Source organism: Vanellus vanellus, assembly GCF_965231255.1.
Source record: "Vanellus vanellus genome assembly, chromosome: 9".
In the NCBI taxonomy this organism is placed as follows: Eukaryota; Metazoa; Chordata; class Aves; order Charadriiformes; family Charadriidae; genus Vanellus; species Vanellus vanellus.
The window spans coordinates 23,290,387-23,309,864 of NC_138914.1; the positions used below are offsets into that span (position 1 = coordinate 23,290,387).

General features: G+C 39.9%; 2 protein-coding genes across 6 annotated transcripts; one reads left to right on the forward strand and one right to left on the reverse strand.

The window, feature by feature from the left end:
* The first annotated feature begins 1,036 nt into the window (after positions 1 to 1,036).
* Positions 1,037 to 17,505, forward strand: TSEN2 (tRNA splicing endonuclease subunit 2). Of its 5 annotated transcripts, XR_014269485.1 has the most exons (13): positions 1,973 to 2,182; positions 2,965 to 3,046; positions 3,776 to 3,812; positions 5,655 to 6,186; positions 6,301 to 6,378; positions 6,959 to 7,009; positions 7,644 to 7,782; positions 9,514 to 9,550; positions 10,210 to 10,321; positions 10,937 to 11,026; positions 11,500 to 11,692; positions 15,009 to 15,060; positions 17,491 to 17,505. XR_014269485.1 is itself a non-coding variant. In XM_082487683.1 (12 exons), exons 2-12 carry the CDS (start codon positions 2,009 to 2,011, stop codon positions 11,557 to 11,559), a joined length of 1,392 nt encoding a protein of 463 aa, XP_082343809.1. In that variant the 5' UTR covers positions 1,037 to 1,048; positions 1,987 to 2,008; the 3' UTR covers positions 11,560 to 11,811. The 5 variants fall into 5 exon arrangements, 3 of the variants coding, with proteins under 3 accessions (XP_082343809.1, XP_082343808.1, XP_082343810.1); XM_082487683.1 differs by lacking the exons at positions 15,009 to 15,060; positions 17,491 to 17,505 and adding an exon at positions 1,037 to 1,048 and having other exon boundaries at positions 1,987 to 2,182; positions 11,500 to 11,811; XR_014269486.1 differs by lacking the exons at positions 15,009 to 15,060; positions 17,491 to 17,505 and adding an exon at positions 11,915 to 12,020.
* On the reverse strand, positions 14,445 to 19,350 carry MKRN2OS (MKRN2 opposite strand; the record flags this gene model as incomplete). The annotated part of the gene is made up of 4 exons (XM_082487685.1): positions 14,445 to 15,205; positions 17,672 to 17,834; positions 18,766 to 18,815; positions 19,142 to 19,350. The coding sequence occupies 4 exons, from the start codon at positions 19,348 to 19,350 to the stop codon at positions 14,989 to 14,991; spliced, it is 639 nt and encodes a 212-aa protein (XP_082343811.1). The 3' UTR covers positions 14,445 to 14,988.
* Between the last annotated feature and the right edge of the window lie 128 nt (positions 19,351 to 19,478).

The window sequence follows — 19,478 nt, forward strand, 5'->3', positions numbered from 1 at the left end:
AAATACCTCATAAGAATGATGTACTTTTTACAGCTTTTCATCACTGAATTCACTGATGTCTCTGTTGAAAATCAGACTTCTCTACTGAGAGTCTGTCTCCCTGGAGCCAAAACGTCTTCATCCTCTTCCTTTGATAGTGGAACCTCACAATATTAACCTCAAAATAAGAAAGAGTAGTTGCATTGTAGTGGCACGTATGATTATGAATTTGATGAGCAAGGCTCAAACTGGTAATGAGTTCACTGCTTATCAAAATAGAAAAAGGGATGTTTGCTCCTCACTAACTAGTGAAAATGCTTCACATTTTATTCAGGTACTTTTTTTTTTTTTTTAAAATTGCAGCACCACGTCCTCCTGAATTCAGCTTTGGCAATAAGCTGCATGATCACAATTACCTCTGTTAACAAGTTGTGTAAGTAGCATTGCATTATCCCAGGCAGTTATATGAGTCACAGCCATGCCAAGGGTTTGTTACAGAGCCAAAAACTATTGCTTCAAGCTGAAAATTGTATCTCTGCCACACCTCCCACAGCTATAAAATTTCATCCACCCATGTATCTCAAATGCCCCTCATTATGAAGCTCATGATTCATTTCAGGATGGGTGTTCCACACAAGATGTCTTTTTTTTCCCTCTCACTTTATTACTTTTAAATCGCCAGCACCGGTTTGTTTGCAGCTTGGGGACGTCGCTACAGCACCAAGGCTGGCAGCAACTAGAAACGCAAAGCTGTGGTGCAGAGGTCCCCAGGGAATACAGTCTTCCTGGCACGGCAGCCATCTCCCCGCCCTCACCTGACACGCTGGCCCGCAGCCTAGGGACGGCCCGCCTCCCTACACACTGCCCGCCTGCCTCCGCTCACATCTCGGGGCTGGGGACGCCGCCACCCGCCACACCGGGAAGCGAGATAAGCCGCGGGACGATTCCCTCACAGCCCTGAGGAGACGCCCCGCGCGCCCGCCGCCAGGGTGGCGCGGTCAGCAGCCGCCGCGCGCATGCGCGGGCGGCCGCGCATGCGCACGGCAGGGTGGCGCGGCGGCGGTGATGGGTGCGTGCTGTCGCTATGGCGACGGGTTAGCGGCGCCGCCAGGCCGGAGGCAGCCCGGTAGCCGCGGTGTCGGGCCGGGGTGTTTCGCTCCTCGCCCGGTTTCACCGGCGCCTCGCCGTGGGCGGGGTTGCCGCGGGGGGGTTGGGTGCTGCGTGAGTGGGCGGCCGGGCGTGAGGAGCCGCGTTGCCGGGCCTGGGCCTATGCCTGGGCCTGGTCCCGGGCCTGGGCCTGGTCGGGCGGCGGGCCTCCTTTCGCGGGCGGGCGGGCGGAACTGTGGGTATCGGTTATCCCTTATCCCACCGGGGACAGGCCCGGTGCCTGTCTGCTGGTCGCCGGTGCGCGGCAGCCTTGTGGCCGTGGCGCTCATAGCTGCGGCCACGAAATCTCCCTGCTCCCCCCGCCGCTGTGGTGGTTCTGTCTGCGGGTGAAGGTTACCTGTCCCCTAAGCTTCCAGAGAGCCTCAGGGATCTGTCCGATCTCCTTGTGAAAGTGGTACCCTGTTTAAAGACGACAAACCTGCCAAGCCACCGCTCTTTCTTCAAAATTTCTTTCCGTGATTATTCAAAACAGTTTATATTTAGGCACTTGTGTGCTGTGGTTTGTGCTGTTCTGCTAATTTGTCTGTTTTATTCTTGAAATGTTTTCAGCAGTTTTTCTGCTCGCCTGTCATCTTGAAGTTTACTTAATAAACTTTTGGCTAAGAACTATCCCTACTTGGTCTTCAGGGGATACTGCAATGCCCAAGAGAAAAAAAATTAACAGATAACACTAGCAAGTCACTGCTTATGTTTGTCTGGCATTATAGTTGCAGAATTAAACTTGTGTTGTGCTGTAGGATTTACTGGTATTTTGCTATTGGGAAGGCAATATTGCTGAAACATGTAAAAATGGGTGAACTTTAAGTCCTGAATATTAAATGTTTTGTTTCCACTTTTTAGGAGGAAACATTAATATTAGGAAATGGCAGAAGCAGTTTTTCATCCCCCAAGAAGGAAAAGAAGAGTTTTTGAGTCCTATGAGGCTCCCTTTCCTGTGGATGTAGGTGGAAAAGATTTCAGAATGTGCCAGGCTGAAATCATTAACAACAATGTTATTGTGAGGAACCCTGAAGATATTGAACAGCTTTATAACAAGGTGCTGTACCCTGCTTACGCACTATTTTTAGTGTTTTAAACATAGGTAAAGCATAGTACTTGTTTTCCTTCTCTTGTAGCCTCCAGTAATCCTCCGTATCTCCCTCCTCCTCTGAAATTAGTACAAAACATATATTCTGTATCAGATGTGAAAAGTATTTAATTCTTATCCCAGCAAATAAACTTTAGAATGAAGTGACCTTGTGAGCTAAAAAAACAGCTGCAAAGATTTCATGTTTGTTATGTTTATTTCTCCTTTCAATATTTTATGCAACCCTGCAAAAGCATTTTCTTGTTTTTAAAGCTCAGGAGGTTGGAATATTAATGTTTTATAAATGCTTGTAGAATTCTTTTAACTTCAGAGTGATTTCTTCCTGAGTAAAATAAGATACATTAAGTCTCTTATGTCTGAGTGCCATTTCACCACCATTCTTATGCAGTAGCTTTAACTTTCTCTTTGTTTTCTATTATGCATTGTCACAGCATTAATACACAGGTGTTTTCTTCTGTGTCTGCTTTCAAAAGTCTGCTTGGAGATGTTGACTGACAAGTATTTAGAATTGGGGAAGAAGACCCAACATGCTCCACTGGTTAAATCTTTGAGTGCTGGTGTTTAATATTGAACTAGTTATCAGAAGCTAAGCAACAAGCTTTAGGCAAAGCTTAAATGCTGCAGAATTTCAGTTATTTTTTTCACCTGATCTTGGCAGTAAACATTTTATAGTTGGAAAGTAGTTCATTTTTGTGCGATGATATAGTAAAGACTTTTCCTTTTCTTTGAAGGGCTATTTTGGAAAAGGTATCCTTTCAAGAAGTCGACCAGTGTACAGCATTTCGGATCCTTTACTGGTTACTAAGTGGCAAGGTAAATTGTGCCCGTTTGTACTTCCATCACTATTCTAATAGTACTTTTCACCTTTCTTCACTCATTGAAGATACATGTTTATAAATTACACACAGAAAAATAATCTCTGTACTGGGTCAGATGAAGGATCTCTGCCCCCCCCATACCTGATGATGGCCAGTGTAAGATGCCTGGGAAGCGTACAAAAACAGGAAACATGTCGATAGCTCCATAGTGCATTCTCCTAGCCTTGACCAATTTCTTGCTTAGGAATTTTGTAAATAAAGGTGTCATCCTTGGACTTCTCTTCATATAACTGTTCCGTTTTTCTTGGTATTAAGCTGTAGATCTTAGTGTCCAAGAAATCGTGAGGCCAGGGCGTGTGAAATTTTTAATCTGTTTATAGCTAGTTACATCTGATCTGCTCTTGGTTGTTTATAGAAAGACTCATTCTTTATTCATCTTTTCCATGACATTTAAGCCTCAACAGACATCGCTGGATTTTATCATATCCCTTCATAATTGTCTTTTTATGGGCTGGGAAAAATAGTGTATTCAGTTGTTCCTCTTGTCCAGGCTGTTACTTCTGTACCTTTTCTGTTCTGCTGGGTCTTAAATACAAGGGGGACCAAAATGGCATAGAGTATTGAAGATGGGGGTAATTACTGGGCTGCAGATTACCTCAGTGATCAAAATCACATGAAAACATTTTTAAATTGATGCAACAATGCACGATTTTTCTTTATACAGGTGCTAACATAAACATGCCTATAATTGCATCCAAAAAGTAAGTTAATTAATTTATTCTTGGTTTTTTTATGAAACAGATTATTTTATATTTTATCTTACTGTTTTTTACATTGTTGGCTGTATAAATGCTGATGACTTGCTTCTATTTCTTTTCTTTGTATTTAATTTATAAATCACATTAGAAAAACTAGAAATAGAGTAGGTGATGTTCAGCATGGTTTTTCATGTAAGCTTGCGGGTATTAATTGCTGAATAAAAGCCAAGATTGAGTGCATGCATAGTAGTGTGAGTAATTAATTCATCATAACATTAAGCATAATAAACTTGTTTCTCAGCTGAGGAGGAGAAAGAGAAGTTTCTGGGGCAGGCTATTTAAAATAACTCTCCCATTTCCTTATTGAATTATTATAAAGTGGGCTGAATCAGCTCTTCAACTGGTATAATATATAAATGTTTTACTTTTTTTTTGTAGTCTCTAGTAACATTACTAGTTTGTACATTTAGCAAAACAGTGTGTTATTTTGTTCCACTGAAATAGTATATGAACTAACTGTAAGAGTGTGCAAGTTTCTCTGTTTGCTTTAATCTTATGATAAGGCTAAAAAATGTACTTTATTTAAATTTACGTTCCATCAGTCCTCAACTATAGGTAAGACAAACAGTCGCAATATTATGACTGCTGCTACTACAGTTACTACTAGCAGAAACACTTGTCATTCTTATTTGTCTACTTTGTGACTGCTTTATGTGCCAGCAAATACAGCTGAGCATCAATGAAAGTGTAATTACATTGGCACCGAAAATGCATCATGATCTGTCTCAGTAGAGCTCTGTAAGTGTGAATTTTACGGTAATTAAATCACAGAACAAAGAGGAGTATTTTTTTATAACAAAAAGGACAACAGTGAATCGTATAGCTTTATTATGAGACTTCAGAGAGACTTATATTTTGTGTTGATACATGAAATTTGCATTAATTGTCTTTGTAGTTCTTCATTACCTGGTCTGTAATTGCTGTGTTAGGATTTTGTTTGGGGAAATAAAGAATATTATTCTAGAGTTGTCCAGGTTTCAATAAGGAAAGCTCCACTCAGCTATCTGTAATTTTCACAGGATGCAGATTAATGTCTTCAACTGGATATTAATGTTACCTTCCGAGGAGAAATAATTGAAGGGGCACTAAAAATTCCATAATTGAAAAATATTAGAAATATTTACAGCTTTCAGCTAGTATCTTGCTGATAGGCTTATTGTTATTTCTCAGGGATGTGAGGGTTTTGGTTAAAACTGAAGGTAGTTTCTGCTCAAGATTTTCATGCTGGTGTTTTTGCTATGCCTTTGTTGTTTCAAAGATAGTTAAAACTGAGTTTTGAAGATACTGTTCTCAGTACTTAGCTGTATAATAGGTGAAGTGTGTGAGATCTCCGTATGCAAAGTCTCATTGCATATTTTAATCATACAAGCTCTGATACCAAGATGTTTTTGCAGGGAATTCAGCCTTAAGGCTTCAGTGGGGGAAGCAATTTTTTGCCTGGTGAAGTTCTTGCTTCTTGAAACTGTATGGCAGTAGTCCTCAATGCATGGTTCTTGTGCAACATTTGATAATGGTATTTGTTGCCACAGAAATATAAAAGGCAAAACAAAGCCAAAGAAGGTGGCAGAATCTTTATGTTTAGTAACGTCATCTGCAGCTTCCTGATGATTGGAGGCCTATTACATTGTGCATGTTGTATGTTGCATAGCAGTTGGGGGCGGGGGGGACGGGACGGACACTGTTCAGATTTGTGAACTGTGATGAATCTTCTTTTCTTTTTTTTAAAGATGTTAATTAAAGGATGTAATGCCCTAGAACTTCTCATTTATTTTACTTGTTTACTAGGTACCAGTGTCATATGCAGTGGGCTAAAAGTATTTTGCAAGAGCAAGGATTTGATGACAGCTCTGTTACCAAAATTCTTGAAAATTATACTAAACCTCTTGAGCTGCCATTTTTGGAAGAGGATGGAGCTGAACAAACCAGTAATAGTTGCAAAAGAATGGGTCCAAATACAGAAAATGCAGAACATTCCAGACAATCTTCTATGGATACTGGAAATGCAGTAGCCCTAAGTCCTGAGAATCAGAATGAAGGGTACAAGAAAGCCTGTTTGGAAGCAGATCCAGCATTTGATCCTGTGGTTACGTGTGGCTCTAAAGAACAGGAACAAGGTGACTTGAAAGAGAGAGCTGAAGTGTGTAGTCAGAAGCATGGTTTTCTCGTACATTGCGGCTGCAAGGCAAAAGAGAGTGCTGAGCAAAGATCTTGTGAGATGATCAAGTCAAAAGAATGGGCTTCAGAATATGTATTGGTGCAAGAGGAAGAAGAAGGTAACTTATGTCCTGAAGATGATTCTGCTCATCTGCAAGAAAATGTAAGGATAAAGATTATCCTAATCTTTTAGAGAAATTGTATCATCAGTGCTATTTTCTGATTCAGTATTTTTTCCAGTTTAAAGTTTTAGTAACATAGTAAATTTTTCTTGTAGCTTGTCAAGAAGGAAAAACTAGTATGCAGAAGGAATCCATTTAGGATTTTTGAATATTTACAACTCAGCTTGGAAGAGGTATGTTTCAAGCACAGTACAAGTTGTTTTAATCTGAAAAGTAAACATTAATCTATCTTACAACGTAATTTAATACCTGTTTCTGAAGTACAGGGTTTTCCTGTGTCTCCTAAATAGTTGGATTATCTTAGTCATTAAACTTATTTTTAATAACCTGCAATAATTACATTATATGGTTAAAAAAAAAAGTAGGGTCCAATCCCATTCTCTTTAGATAAGTTATCCCATGAATCCCATGAACAAAGAGACTGGTGATAGGACTTAAGTATAGAAATATGAGGTATATAACATTTATATAAATCCTGCTTTGATTGTGCTGCTTCTAAATATATTAATGTGTTAGTTTTAACAGTGCCTTCAGGAGTCTATAGCACATGCATACATTTTTGTGTAGTGCTGTGTCTGTTGAAATGTAAAGGTCATGAAGACAAATCTCAAAAGGAAACTTTCGGCAACTTGTTTATCTTTATGACATTAGGATTCTTGTATAAAATTAATTTGAGCCTTTGTTCTTGCCTGGATTGTAAACTACAGGAAGAGTCTAGCTATCAGTTAAACTTATTCTGTTTACTTTTTTCAGGCTTTTTTCTTGGTGTATGCTCTGGGATGTTTAAGTATTTATTATGGTGAGGTAAGAGATTGGGTTGATTTTAGATGACTGGGAATACGATTAGTTCGGACATGTTTTGGTCTGAAATTTTTACCTACTATGGCAGTATTTTATGATGTTAATTCTGAAGAAGGAAACACCAAACAGAGTAATTAGGAAGTATTTCTTAAAAGTAATGACGTTTCTGTTTATGAAATACTAGTCTGAAAGTTTTGTTTACCAAGGCAAATAAAGCTATGCGCGATCTTTCTGTAGGGAAAGATTTTTGTTGTAACTAAGGCAGAAAGGGGAAAGCAAGTATGTGAGACAATCTGGTGAATACTCTCCCTTTCCTGAAACAGAAAAAATCCTTGGCGTTTTAAGCATTAATCTATAATTATATCAAGCTACTGTTAATATAATGACAAAATAATTGAAACCTTTTTGAAATTTGAAACCTAATTGAAATTTTCCTTTAAACAATGACATTATAGGACTGATCGTGAAATGCTAAAAAAACCAAACCACTAAATGGAGTAACAGGCTTCTGTCGTGTATTTAGGGATTCCATGTTTTATTGCCCAAAGTCCATGCTCTTCGCAGTAGGCTGTGATATCTGATATATCTGCTGTAATATCAATATAGTCACGTTAATGCCTTTGGTTGTGATTTTTAGGAGCCCCTAACTATTTTGAAGCTATGGGAAATTTTCAGCGAAGTGAAGCCTAATTTTAAAACTACTTACATGGCCTATCACTACTTTCGCAGTAAGGGTTGGGTCCCCAAAGTTGGACTGAAGTATGGAACTGATCTCTGTGAGTAGCTTCCTTTAAAAAAAAAAAAATGGAATAATTTGCAACTGACTTCTTTCCAGGCAGTGCAAGACTCCAGTGCCAAAGATGAATTCAATAATGAGGAGCTGAATGACTGGAGCAGGCTTTGCTACTTGCAGTTGACAAAAGACATCTTTAGCTAGACTACAGATTAGCGATAAAGTTAGAGTGAGTGGAGTATAACATCACATATCCAGTAGCTGAAGAGAGAGCTTGAAAGGCCTGTTGTTTTGCTTCATGGGGTTAATAATTAATGCAGGATGGCACTGAAATTCTCTTCCAAGTTTCTCTCCCCCCTCTAAACACCTCTTCTGCAGTATTCACATGAGAGTCTCTGGAATAGGTTTGCATCTCGATCCCTATTCACATCAAGGTCTATGCATTCATCCCATTTAATGGAAGCTGGACTCCTACTGAACTTACTGCTAAGACTGTTTCTCTGTATGGTTTTTTTGGGGGAGGGGAGGAGGGGGGAAGGGACTTGCTTGTTTGTTAATGGTAGGGTTTTTAATCCTACAGAAGTAATTAATAGTGTCCATAATCCCTTGCTAAGTAATTCAAGAACTACATTCAGCTCATGTCAACATAAGCAGTACAGTAATGCCTGTTGTTACAGGAAAATGTGCGCAAAGGGAGATATTTTTTTTTAATGTGGGTATGCAAACCAGCAGGTGTTTTAATACTGCTGAAGCAGTTTTAAAATTTTGGGGTTTGTGTATTTGCGTATGCCAAGGTTGTGCTGAGCTAGTCCTTTAGGTCAGTGTGTAGGTTTGGCTGAATTCAGCATCACTGTTCTTAGTACTCTGGGTTGTAGATGAGGTTTTGCGATTTATCACCTGATGTGTGTGTGAAATTGATACTAGTTTGTTAATCATTCATCTGTGTTCTGGCCTGAATTTATTGTTTATTGTTTACCTTTGGATTTGTGCCAGAGAAAGGAAGTGGACTAATTTAGGCTAGCAGGCTTCTTGCTCCTGAGCTCCTCTAGCTTCTTGTTCTTTGGCAGTACCTTCTTAGAATCGATATTTGCAAATCATGGTTGTCACTGGAATGAAGTATTGCTCATCCTTTTCCTGACGGGGCCTATGCTAGCCAGCTGTATAAGAAAACCTGCGCTAGTTAAAGACAGTCCCCTTTTATAAGCTCATGACAAAGGGGAGAGAGAAAATGTAACTCTTTAGCTCAGTTAGAACAGGCCAGCTGCAATGATTCTTGTGTATTCTTGTGCACAGGAACTTTTAGTGGGTCTGGTGAGCAGTATGGAAGAACTTGTGCCCTGTGCCTCTCCTACAACTTGTGGAAAATGCTTGCTTGCTTGGAACAGAAATTCAATGGCTTATTGTGATCTTTTACTTGTACTCGTGGCTCAACTTCTGTTGCAAATACAGTGTTAAAAGTATGAGTCTATTGCATAGAAATTCCATCCTAAACTTTTTCCCATGGCAATTATTACCTGTCCTTTGGCTCTTCTACTTTATCTTTTACCTGCCATTCCCTTGCCCTCAGTCACCCTGCTGCTGCGATGGGTTTTTTGTGTTTTCCCTCTCTCTCCACTTGCTGGGACAACGTAATTTTGAGCAGAATTCAAAAGTGTTAAAGTTTTGTCTTGTGTAATTAAACCTTACAAAACATTTGAAAATATTTATGAACCCCGGTATTAAACTCAGATGGAAACTGTGATTATCTAACTAAGGTGTTTCTCTTTCATTTCAGTACTGTATCGAAAAGGCCCCCCCTTCTATCATGCAAGGTTTGAAGCTTATATTTCTGTCTAATTTCTTCTTTTCAAATTAGTAAATTTCTCTCACAAAAATTTAGTATTTTCCCTGGTTAAGCACATATTCTTCACTCAAAACATTTTGCCAGATGCCTTCATGCTGGGAATGCAAAAGTCTTGTTAGCGGAGGTACTAAATAACACAATTTCATTGAATTCATATAACGGTAGTAACATTTTAAAAATTAAAAGCTGCAATGAGCATATTTAGGACTCCTATGATGAATACACTCAGGAAAGTAATTTTATTTAGTAATAGTGACTTTTAAAAATATATTGTATGGATAATTTATGTAATTAGGGAGAAAAATCTTTTAAGGGATGATAATTGTCTTTATTTGTTAGCTATTTAGGTTGAACTCCTGGGTAATAAATAGATTATAAATATCAGATATGGCATTCATAAGAGAATGCTACAAACATCAGCAGAAGGGTGAGGAGTGCCAGTAAGCATATTCACTTTATCTTTTCTCCTCTTTTCCTAGTAGAAAGATACTTAAGTTTTACAACTTGCTTACTGCATGCTGGCATATTGTTTAACACCAATTTTTAGGCTCTAATTCTTAAGTTTCACAATCTTCCTAAAATGGTAATTTTCATTCTCTGAATTGTCCTATCTGGTTTGTTTTCCAGTTACTCTGTCATTGCTGAATTAGTTGATGATAATTTTGAAGGTTCTCTTCGCAGACCACTCAGCTGGAAGTCGTTGTCTGGGTTGAACAGAACAACTGTTAATGCTTCTAAGGTAAGTGTAAGATGCTAGTTTCAAAATAGCTTTAAAATGATAAATGTACAGTTTAGTTCCAAAGAACAGGAAGTTGGAGTGAGGGTGGAAAGAGAATCCTTCTGTTTTAGTCTGCTGAAGAACACGTTGAGTAGCCAGTAGGCAAATGAGTTTGCTTTGTCGATATCCAGATGAATTCTGGAAGAAGCTTGTTAAAGTTCTGTTTACTATATAGTAGCGTTGAAAGTTGTGTGAGGAACAGAAGAAAGACACGAGGGACTCTTCTTTCCTGTTTGCCACTTCTGTTTTTAAAGCCCTCTCCATCTACCAGGATTTTCTTTTGAACAGTGAAACTGAAAGCTTCCAAAAGATTTTCTCTGTGATAGAGCCTCATACACAGTGCTTCCATACTCACAGCCATGCTGCTCAGCTGTTGTGTTACAGTTCTAGTTTATCTTACAGCAGTATTATGCTTTGATAAAGAAAATAAGATATGCATATTATACAGCCCTCCCCAACTTGTTATGCAGAAGACATCTTGTAGGAAACTTTGTATCTGCATTTCTAATTAATCTAAAACTTGGTATAGAAAGAACTCAGTTCCACGTCATGTATTTGTTTTCTGTTTACCAACAGGAACTTATGTTATGCTATTTGATTAGACCGTCTGACATGACTGAAAAAGAAATGTCGACACCAGAATGTATGAAAAAAATTAAGGTTCAGGTGAGTAATTACTTCTCTTGTAGCTTTGCCTTGGGGCAGCTGGACAGCTAACTGTAAGAGCCACCTTGAACTGCTGCTTGCTGTTTAGCATGCTTTGGGTTTCATACACATAGCTACAATAAAATAACTTGATTCCTTTGTGCCCCAAGGCATAAGAAGTGTATTGCAAGCTCTTTAAAAACTTAAGATCTTCTAATCTAAATTTTAATGTTGCTGCTACTGTGAATATAAGCATTTGCATGGGGAAACAGGGCTACCTATGGAGACTGTAAGGTTAATGTATGTTTAAAAATGAAGGGAAAAAAATGTGTGAGAGACCAGCTCACTTCACAAACAAATGTAGTCATCTACTAAAATTTCTCATTGGTCATATAATATATGTCAATTTGCTAAAGGCTTAATCCCCGTCCCTCGCTGATGATCTGTACCTCTCCCCTGCCTCCCCCCATAATAACTGCTGGTTTTTATTTCAGGAACTGATTGTAAGTCGTTGGGTTTCTTCCCGTGAGCGCAGTGAGCAAGATGAACTCTGACTGACTGTATAGGAAAAACTTTTTTTTTTTTTTTTAAATCGTGTCTTGTTGTTTTTTACCTGATCTTCTCATGATGAACCATTGCTATTTCAACATTCAACACTTCAACAGTTTCTATCAATGTATTCAGTTGGTATGTATAAATGCTATTTAAAATGAGGTATATCCTGTTTACTGGAGAGAATTTTGTATTGAAAAACACAACTGAACTACAGTAATGCATATGAAGGGGGAAAAATTAAAGCTGTGTCCCAACCCAAAACACTTGTTTGTTTCCTTAAAACTTACAAACATGTATCTTTGAATGGTGGCTGGACTGCATTGATGAGTAATGGTATTTTTAATATTCTGACAGATCCAGGTATTAATGCTGAATAGGCACTACGGCCTGCAGAGCCGCTGAAGTCCAAAACCGGAATGTGTGCTTGAAAGCCGAAGCAATGGGAGATCAAACAGTTTTCTGGGAATACCTCACAAATTCTTCAGAGTTGAACTTGGGAATTGTAAGGCTAACTTCATTTTGTAGCTCAGTGCAGGGTCCTACGTTTCTTCAGAAATGAAGGTAGTCTTCAAGTTTAATGCTGGTTTTTATCTAGTTAAAGCTCGTTAAAAACCAGCAGTAATTACAGTGAGTCAAATAACCTGTTGGGATACCTATGGTACCATTTCTTCTTCAACTGAAACCTGACTTCATAGCCTTGATGAAGTTGCACAAACTTAGATTTGGGGAGGGATCTGGTTGTTGCAATATTGAGCATTGTAACAGGTTGCTGTTAGGTGCCTAGACCCTGGGATTTAGTGGTCCGAACTATAAGGACTTATCTTCACAAGCACTGCTCAGAATTGAGGAACTCTTCCCAGAATGTGCAAGGATTTTAAATAATGCTAGGATCAAAGCACCTAACCGCAATGTTAGGTGTTCAGCAGTAGGGAATGCTGGGGCACCTTTCTCCATTTCAGTAAGATGTACTTCACTTAGGATTTTCACAGCAAGATGCCCTCACCACAAGTTGAAACACTTCGCTTTTGCTGAAGATGGGTTATACTGTGTAGAAAATAATGAAGATTTGCTGAGCTAGTGAAAGGAAGTCAGTCTGTAGTTTGGCAAGTCTAAGTCTCAGTTTCATCACTGTGTTTTTCTCTTTTATTCTGCAACTACAACAGTCTATACTTTTTTTCATAGTGCACTGGTAGCTCTCTTTGCCCTGGCCTATCTTATGTTGTACAACATACTGAGAGACACAGCTGCATTTTGTATAGAGTGAGGCATAAGACAGTGCCGAGCAGTTCTGCCTTGCTATGCTAGGTGCCTGCTATTTTCTAACTACTTTGTAAGATTTAATCATGTAGATGGCAGGTTCCTAAATACGATGTTTGCTATTGCAAAGCCACATTTGGAAAACATACAAACGAACCCAGCAGGTATTCAGCTGTCTTTCAAGTCGAGCCAGGAAGTTTTAAGTATGAGCTACACTGCATTTTAAGTATTGCTGCTTTAGATTCAGGCATTTGAATTCCATCTTAGTCTTTGAACAATAGCCTTCCTTGCTTCACCACACTGTTTAGATTTTTTTTTTTAGTTTTTTTTTTTTTTTCCCCTTTGTTGTGAGAGAACACATTTGCTGCAAGAGTAAGGATACATTTTAGCTGTTGACAGTGATGCTGTTTGGATTTTCTTTCTGCTGCTTTCATTCACCATAAAAGGGCATTTGCCTTCTGGTCACAGGGAATTTTCCAGGGCTCGTAAAAATTCTGTCAACTTGGACTGTTCCCACTAAACACAAACCCACATTCTTGTTTACTTAGGCAGTTTAGATTGTAAAGCCATGTCATGAATGCAGGAGACTACATACAATTCAAAATGGAAGATCTTCTAGTCTTTGTTTTTATTTAATACAATTTCTACTGGAAAGATGTAAAATTAAAATGTTAATTGCATAACAGCATTTTCAAGTTGAACAGGTATGTATGTGTTGACTGTACATGGCAAGGTGGTTTATTTCGAGCTGCAGATAACTGTACTTCATGTTTCATTAGTGTTATATCAAATAACACGTTAGATAGTTGTACCATAGCACTGATAGTTGCCATTGTATTTATATTTTACTAATTAAAATACAGTGCTTAAATGAAATATGGATTCTGATTCACTCAGAAATAGCATACCATAACTTCTTTTTGTAAGCCAAATCCTAGCTGCAGAATTCCGACTTGCACTAGGAGTGGGTGGATCAGAGGTCTCTAACAGCAGCCGAATTGCGCATTTCAAGCTGGTTGTCTTTGTGTTGTGGGTTTTTAATATGCTTTTAAAGGTGCTATAACTTAGAACTCAGTGAGAAGTGGAAGAACATGGGGGGGGGGGGGGGCAAGTGTGGGAAGTATGCAGCTAGAGAGTATTGGGGGGACAGGGTTAATGCAGTTTGTGTACACAAATGTATAAACTGGATGTGGACAAAACCCCAATTGTTTATGATTACTTCTCCATCTTTAAGAAAATAGGACTTGCACCTAGATTAAAACCAGCTTACTTTGCTGGAAAAAAAGCTGAAATTATTTTCTTAAACTAGAATGTAACTAAATAAAGTGAAATTGCACAAAATTACAGACTGCAGAATTTTGACCTCAGCATACACTTCTGTGTAATACGCAATAGGTAAAAGTGCTATTGGAGGGTCTTCTAATTTTTTTTAACTTAAATTTCTTTCTGTTGAAAGGTTTTAACTCTCAGATAAATCCTGAGGAGTCTGTTGCTTATTACAGATACTAGCAGATGCAGACACTAAATTATTATCTTTTAATACTAAGCATCTGTCTTGGTTTGAGGAATAAATGTGCAAAATGTAAAGAATTGGAAAAGAAATATATCTGGCAAGGAGGCTGGACTGATTTGTTGTTATATTTATTAGTAAAGTAAAGGAAAATAACTTTGTAGTGTATCTGCATTAAGTCACGGACTTTGGATTTCAGCAGCATACAAGCACAAATTCCATTTTTTTCACTCATCAGCAAACAAATGTGACAGGAAAAAAATTTGGTTTGCCACAGCTTAACTTACCACAGTTCATTTGTTAAAACCCTTAATTACACAGCAGTTATGATTTCTGGTATTAAGTGTCTTAGCAGAATGAGCATACAGTGAATGTAAATAGGAAAATATTTTTCCATGTAAATAGGAAAATATTTTTCCATGTAAATAGTTCCCATAAAAACTTTCTGTAGTGTATACATTGTATATATGTTATTTTATTCAAATGCACAAGTTGAGATTGCTGATCTTTCCATGATGTGCAGGTTTAACGTGTAAAGTTAATTGTGTTTTTAAATACATTAAGTAGATCACGTATCTTAAACCCTGAGATTTGGCGTCTTAAGACTTCCTTTTCCTATTGCATGTTGTAGATGTTTTAATATAGCAACTTGTCATTTTCATCACTGTTTTTCTTGATCAGGCAGGGGTACAATGTAGAAATCGTTAGCTGTTAGCTCCTGATGCAGAGTAAGGTATTTGGAAGCTTTCTTTGTCTGTGGGATCACAAATTTCTCTGTAAATTCACTTTTACTCATTTGCTGTTTCCCTTGTGCAGTCAGTACACTGTTAATGAATGCCAGTGCATACGTGTAGCAGTTGTGGTCACATTCTTCGTACCTAGGAAAAACATCTTGTTAGTAAGAGTTAGTGCTAATCCATTAATTACTGTGCATGGAGGAATATTTTTTACTGAGTGAAATAAGGAAGTGCGTGCTCTCCAAGAACTGCTGCCACTTTCCTTTAACAGTTCGTTGCAAGTTGTACTTTCCAGATAGGGATACTAGAAACTGTGAACATAAAAAAAAAAAAAAAAAAAAAAAGAGGGCCACATACTTTACAATAATGAGTTCTTATTTTTTATACTTATTTGGCTTTTACCTTGTTAACCTTTGCTCTTCCATGTATTGTTACTCTTGTTATCTTGAAAACTTCTTCCTGCAACAGTAGTGTTGTGTGCCACCATGTGCACTTCTGTCAGTGTAGCATTAACTTGGAAGCTTATTTAAAAATAAAGTAAATTCTATTGCTAATATGTCAATACAGTTGCTATACGATGTGCCAGTCAAACTCCCACTGGCAATAATTTGTGCCAAATGGGCAAGGACAGAAATCCTAACTGAATAGGAGTAGCCATTTAAAATGTTCTTGCCTTTTTTCTCCCTCTCCTCCACCCCCACTGCTCTAACCTAGGAGCATATGGCAATTACCTGGTTTTTTTCACTCTCAGAATGTTTCTCAGATTCTCCCAAATGTTTCATGTTGGCCACTAACAACTTCAGTAATTTATTCCATTCCCTCACCACGTAGTGCTGCTTTTTCCACTGGCCCAGTGTAACTGCATTTGATGCAGACCTGCTCAGACTCCTGTTTGCCATCTGCCTAATCCTCAAGCTTCTTCCACAATTGCCTCCTCCTGTGTCGTTTTTCCCTTGTTCTTCTGAGCCCCGTGACTCATTCCTTGCCTTGTACTGTCAGTGGCTCCACTGTCTGTGTTGCCACAGGGAGTCTTCTGTGAAGCTTGCCTGTCGGCCCTGGGAATTTACGTGGTGTTTTTGCTAGATATGAGGACTGTGGCTATCAAAAGCAACCCTGCAACCCTGAGCCCAGTTCCAGACAGCTCACTGTTTTCTTCAAAGCTCTTCTGCTTTTTAAAGGTATCTGAAGTGCCCTATGAGCTCCCGTTTAGTAAGTATGCAATTATGAAGAACTTCAAGAGTGGCCATCATCACTGTGCGGTGCAAAACATCTGGAAATTACACTGAAAAAAATGTTGGGCTCACCAGCTGAGGGGTGAGCCTGCAGTGGACTGCAGCATGTCTGGATAACTTCTCTGTAGACAAGTGCTTTACTGAATCAGTTCCACAATTAAGCAAAGCATGTAACTTTTCATTTTTGTTTGCAGACTATCTTTGTATTTATAATGCAAAAGACTGTAATACACTTCTCATTACCATCTGTATCTTCCAGTTAGCTTCTCCTTTTTGGGAAGCATGTCTTTATATCTCGACAAGCAAAATATCAGTAATTTAAGATACTGTTGGTCATGGCTGTGGCCGCTGTTCTTTGCTGCTGTTATGTACAATCCTTCCAGTAAATTAAAAGCCATCAAGAAAATTAGAATTGGGCTTGGCCTGAACCCAAAGGAGTTACAGGATTAGTTTAGTGCAGTTCCTGTCCATTGAAAAAAATAAACAGAGGACTTAAGATCTTTCAAAAAAAAAAAAAAAGAAAAAGTTCAGCTTTCAGCAGTTCAGTGGTCACTGATCTAATTTTGGAAAAAATAGGTCACTTTGTCAGGACGTGGCAAACTGAGGAAAAGTAAAGAAAAGCTTGTAGAAAAGATGTGCACATCTCTCCACCTTCTACCAATGCTTTTTTGACGTCAAGTTAATTTCAGTAATAAGATTAAGGCACGGGGAACTGTAAAAGTATCAGACGCAAATCCTGTTGGCTTTACAAGTTCCATAGACACTTAAAAATTCTACTCTGGGACAAATTATTTCATCTCCTGGTACTAGGGAGGTAATACGTTATCTCTGAAATTTTAGTCAAGCACACACAGAACTGCTAAAACCTGCTTTTGATTTGTAGTGGTTTTTTTCTTTTAAATAAGATGATGTCTGCGTTTATTAACTTAAACACTTCACAGAACTGTGCTCAGACAGGCTGTTTGTTACATGTGCTGTTACTGATGAACAGTTCAAGGCCTGGCGTTTTCTTGGAGAGCAGGCTGCTTTGTCATCAGCAAAACGATGCATGCATTTTCATGCAAAATTTTTTCATGCAAAATTCTTCTGTTGCTGAAGAAAACTTCCCTAAAATGACCTCTTTATTTTAGAGCTTTTACATTCCAGTAGATGAGTTTGTTACTTCCAACTTAAAAATATTCTTTTTCTGTTTAGGAAGGCCACTAAGCTTCAAGACGGCCCAACAGCGTTGTTTAGACTGGTTTGTTAGAAATGTGTGCTCTAAAGAAGCAAGGCCCTGAACGAACCACCAGCCTCACAGGATCCAAACCAGAACAGCCCGATTTATCATCCCAGATGAAAAATTCCTATTGCATCCAGGTTTTAAACTACATACCTGTGAGGAAGCCAGGCCTCTCCCACAGAAAATTCCTCTAGGAGCTTATCCCACTCCTGAAGAAGCCCAAACATGTCTGGCTGTACTAGTGGGATACTAATGCACTGTTCCCATCCAGTTTCAGCTCTGTGAATGCCCTCTTCATTGTAATTATACACCACGCCTGAAAATAAAGAGCAACTTGTCATTATCAGGTGGCACTGGAGAATCACATCCATATCCTTTCTTTACTGTTTTTTTTTTTTTTTTTTTAAGTGATGAAAGCTACTACTAGTTTTCCATACTGCTGTTCTTTCTTAGAGTAGCTATCCCCCAGGTTTCCATCAGTGGCTGCCTGTGGCCACGGAGTAGAAAATGCAGCGCTTGTGTTTATGAAGAAAATTGTTCTCATTTCTACAATGTAATTTCAGATGTTTTTTGGTAAGGAAAGCAACTTAAGGACAACCAGGATTCTTTTTTAAACCTATAAATTAGACCACTTTTATGTTAAAAAACATCTCAAGTGAGATTTTTGCAGGGTGGGCCTATGCTAGGAGAACCTGATATGATTTTTAATGTGGGGATTTATTTTTATTTTAATTAGGGGTATTTGTAGAATTAGCAAGAACTATGTTTAAGTCAACATTTCCCGAAACAACTTTTTAAAAGTAGGCTGCCTAGCTTTTTTATTTCCCTGCGTCAGGAATAGAAGTCACCTTTCAATTCCATTCTGTGCAGCTCCTCAGCAAGAGAGGAGAGGTGTTTGGCTTTGATTTGTGTGCTCACCGCTGCAAGGTGAGATAAAGTCTTGTACTCAAGACTTCTTGATCTTTACGTGATACTCTTTTGCGGTGAACAGCAAAGCTCCCGGTTCTGGTACCTACAGCATGCTGAGGATGTACGTGTTCTTCAACAGCAAAGCATCAGCTATTTGGATGTCGCAGGCTGCATTTTTAACAGGTACCAGATGCTGCTGCAGCAGCAGAGGTGGCTCCGAAATAACTGCCGCACAATTTGGATGGTGGACAGGGCAGACCTAAACTGGGCATACAGTCTAAATACGGAGTATGGGAGACGGGCAGTGGTTTGTAAGGCAACTACAAAGTACTGTTTACCGTGACTGTTGGTTACTCCAACGTGAAGGTCAGATTCCCCGTCGTATCCTCTGAAAGAAAAGCAGTGGTGTTGGTGGTGGGCACGAACATCGCTCATCCCCGTTAGAACACTGTCTCTCTCCCAGAGCAGGTGGCACCGTGATGCCCCTTGAACCAAAAGTGTGCAGCGGGAGGCAAAACTACTGAAAAAGGCATTTTTATTTCCAGGAAGGGGGTCGGTCAGTCAGTCACCGCCTCCCCGGCGCAGGGCCGGGTGGAGGCCCTTGGCGGAGGGCCGCTGCTGGGCCTCAAGGCGGGCGCAGGGCGGGCACCGCCGCCTCTCCCCGGGCCTCCCCCCTCGCCCGGCGGCGGTCCCCCGTGAGCCGCGGGCCCCTACCCGAGGAAGGTGCCGGTGGTGGGCCGCAGGAGGAAGGCGCGGGGTTGCCGGTGGCCCTGTCGGAAGGGGCTGGGGAGGCGGACGGGGGCGGCGGACAGCCCGGCTCCCTTGAGGGGGCGGCCGCAGGCGGGGCAGCGCGGGGGCGGCCGGCGGCAGAAGATGTCGGCCCGGCAGTGCCTCACCCGCAGGATGGCGGTAGCCTCCGCCATGGCGGCGCTCCGCTTCGCCGCCCCGCCTCTCTATGATGCGGCCGAGCGGCGCTCTAGCCCGCCCCTGCCGCCTCTCAGTGGCGCGGCGCGACGGTGAATAGTGTCCGTGCGGCACCGCCCTTCCGCCG

Coding starts and splice junctions, on each gene's coding strand:
- TSEN2 (XM_082487683.1), top strand. CDS start 2,009: ATGGCAGAAGCAGTTTTTCATCCCCCAAGAAGGAAAAGAAGAGTTTTT. Junction 2,183..2,964: donor TTGAACAGCTTTATAACAAG/GTGCTGTACCCT, acceptor TTTTCTTTGAAG/GGCTATTTTGGAAAAGGTAT. Junction 3,813..5,654: donor CCTATAATTGCATCCAAAAA/GTAAGTTAATTA, acceptor CTTGTTTACTAG/GTACCAGTGTCATATGCAGT.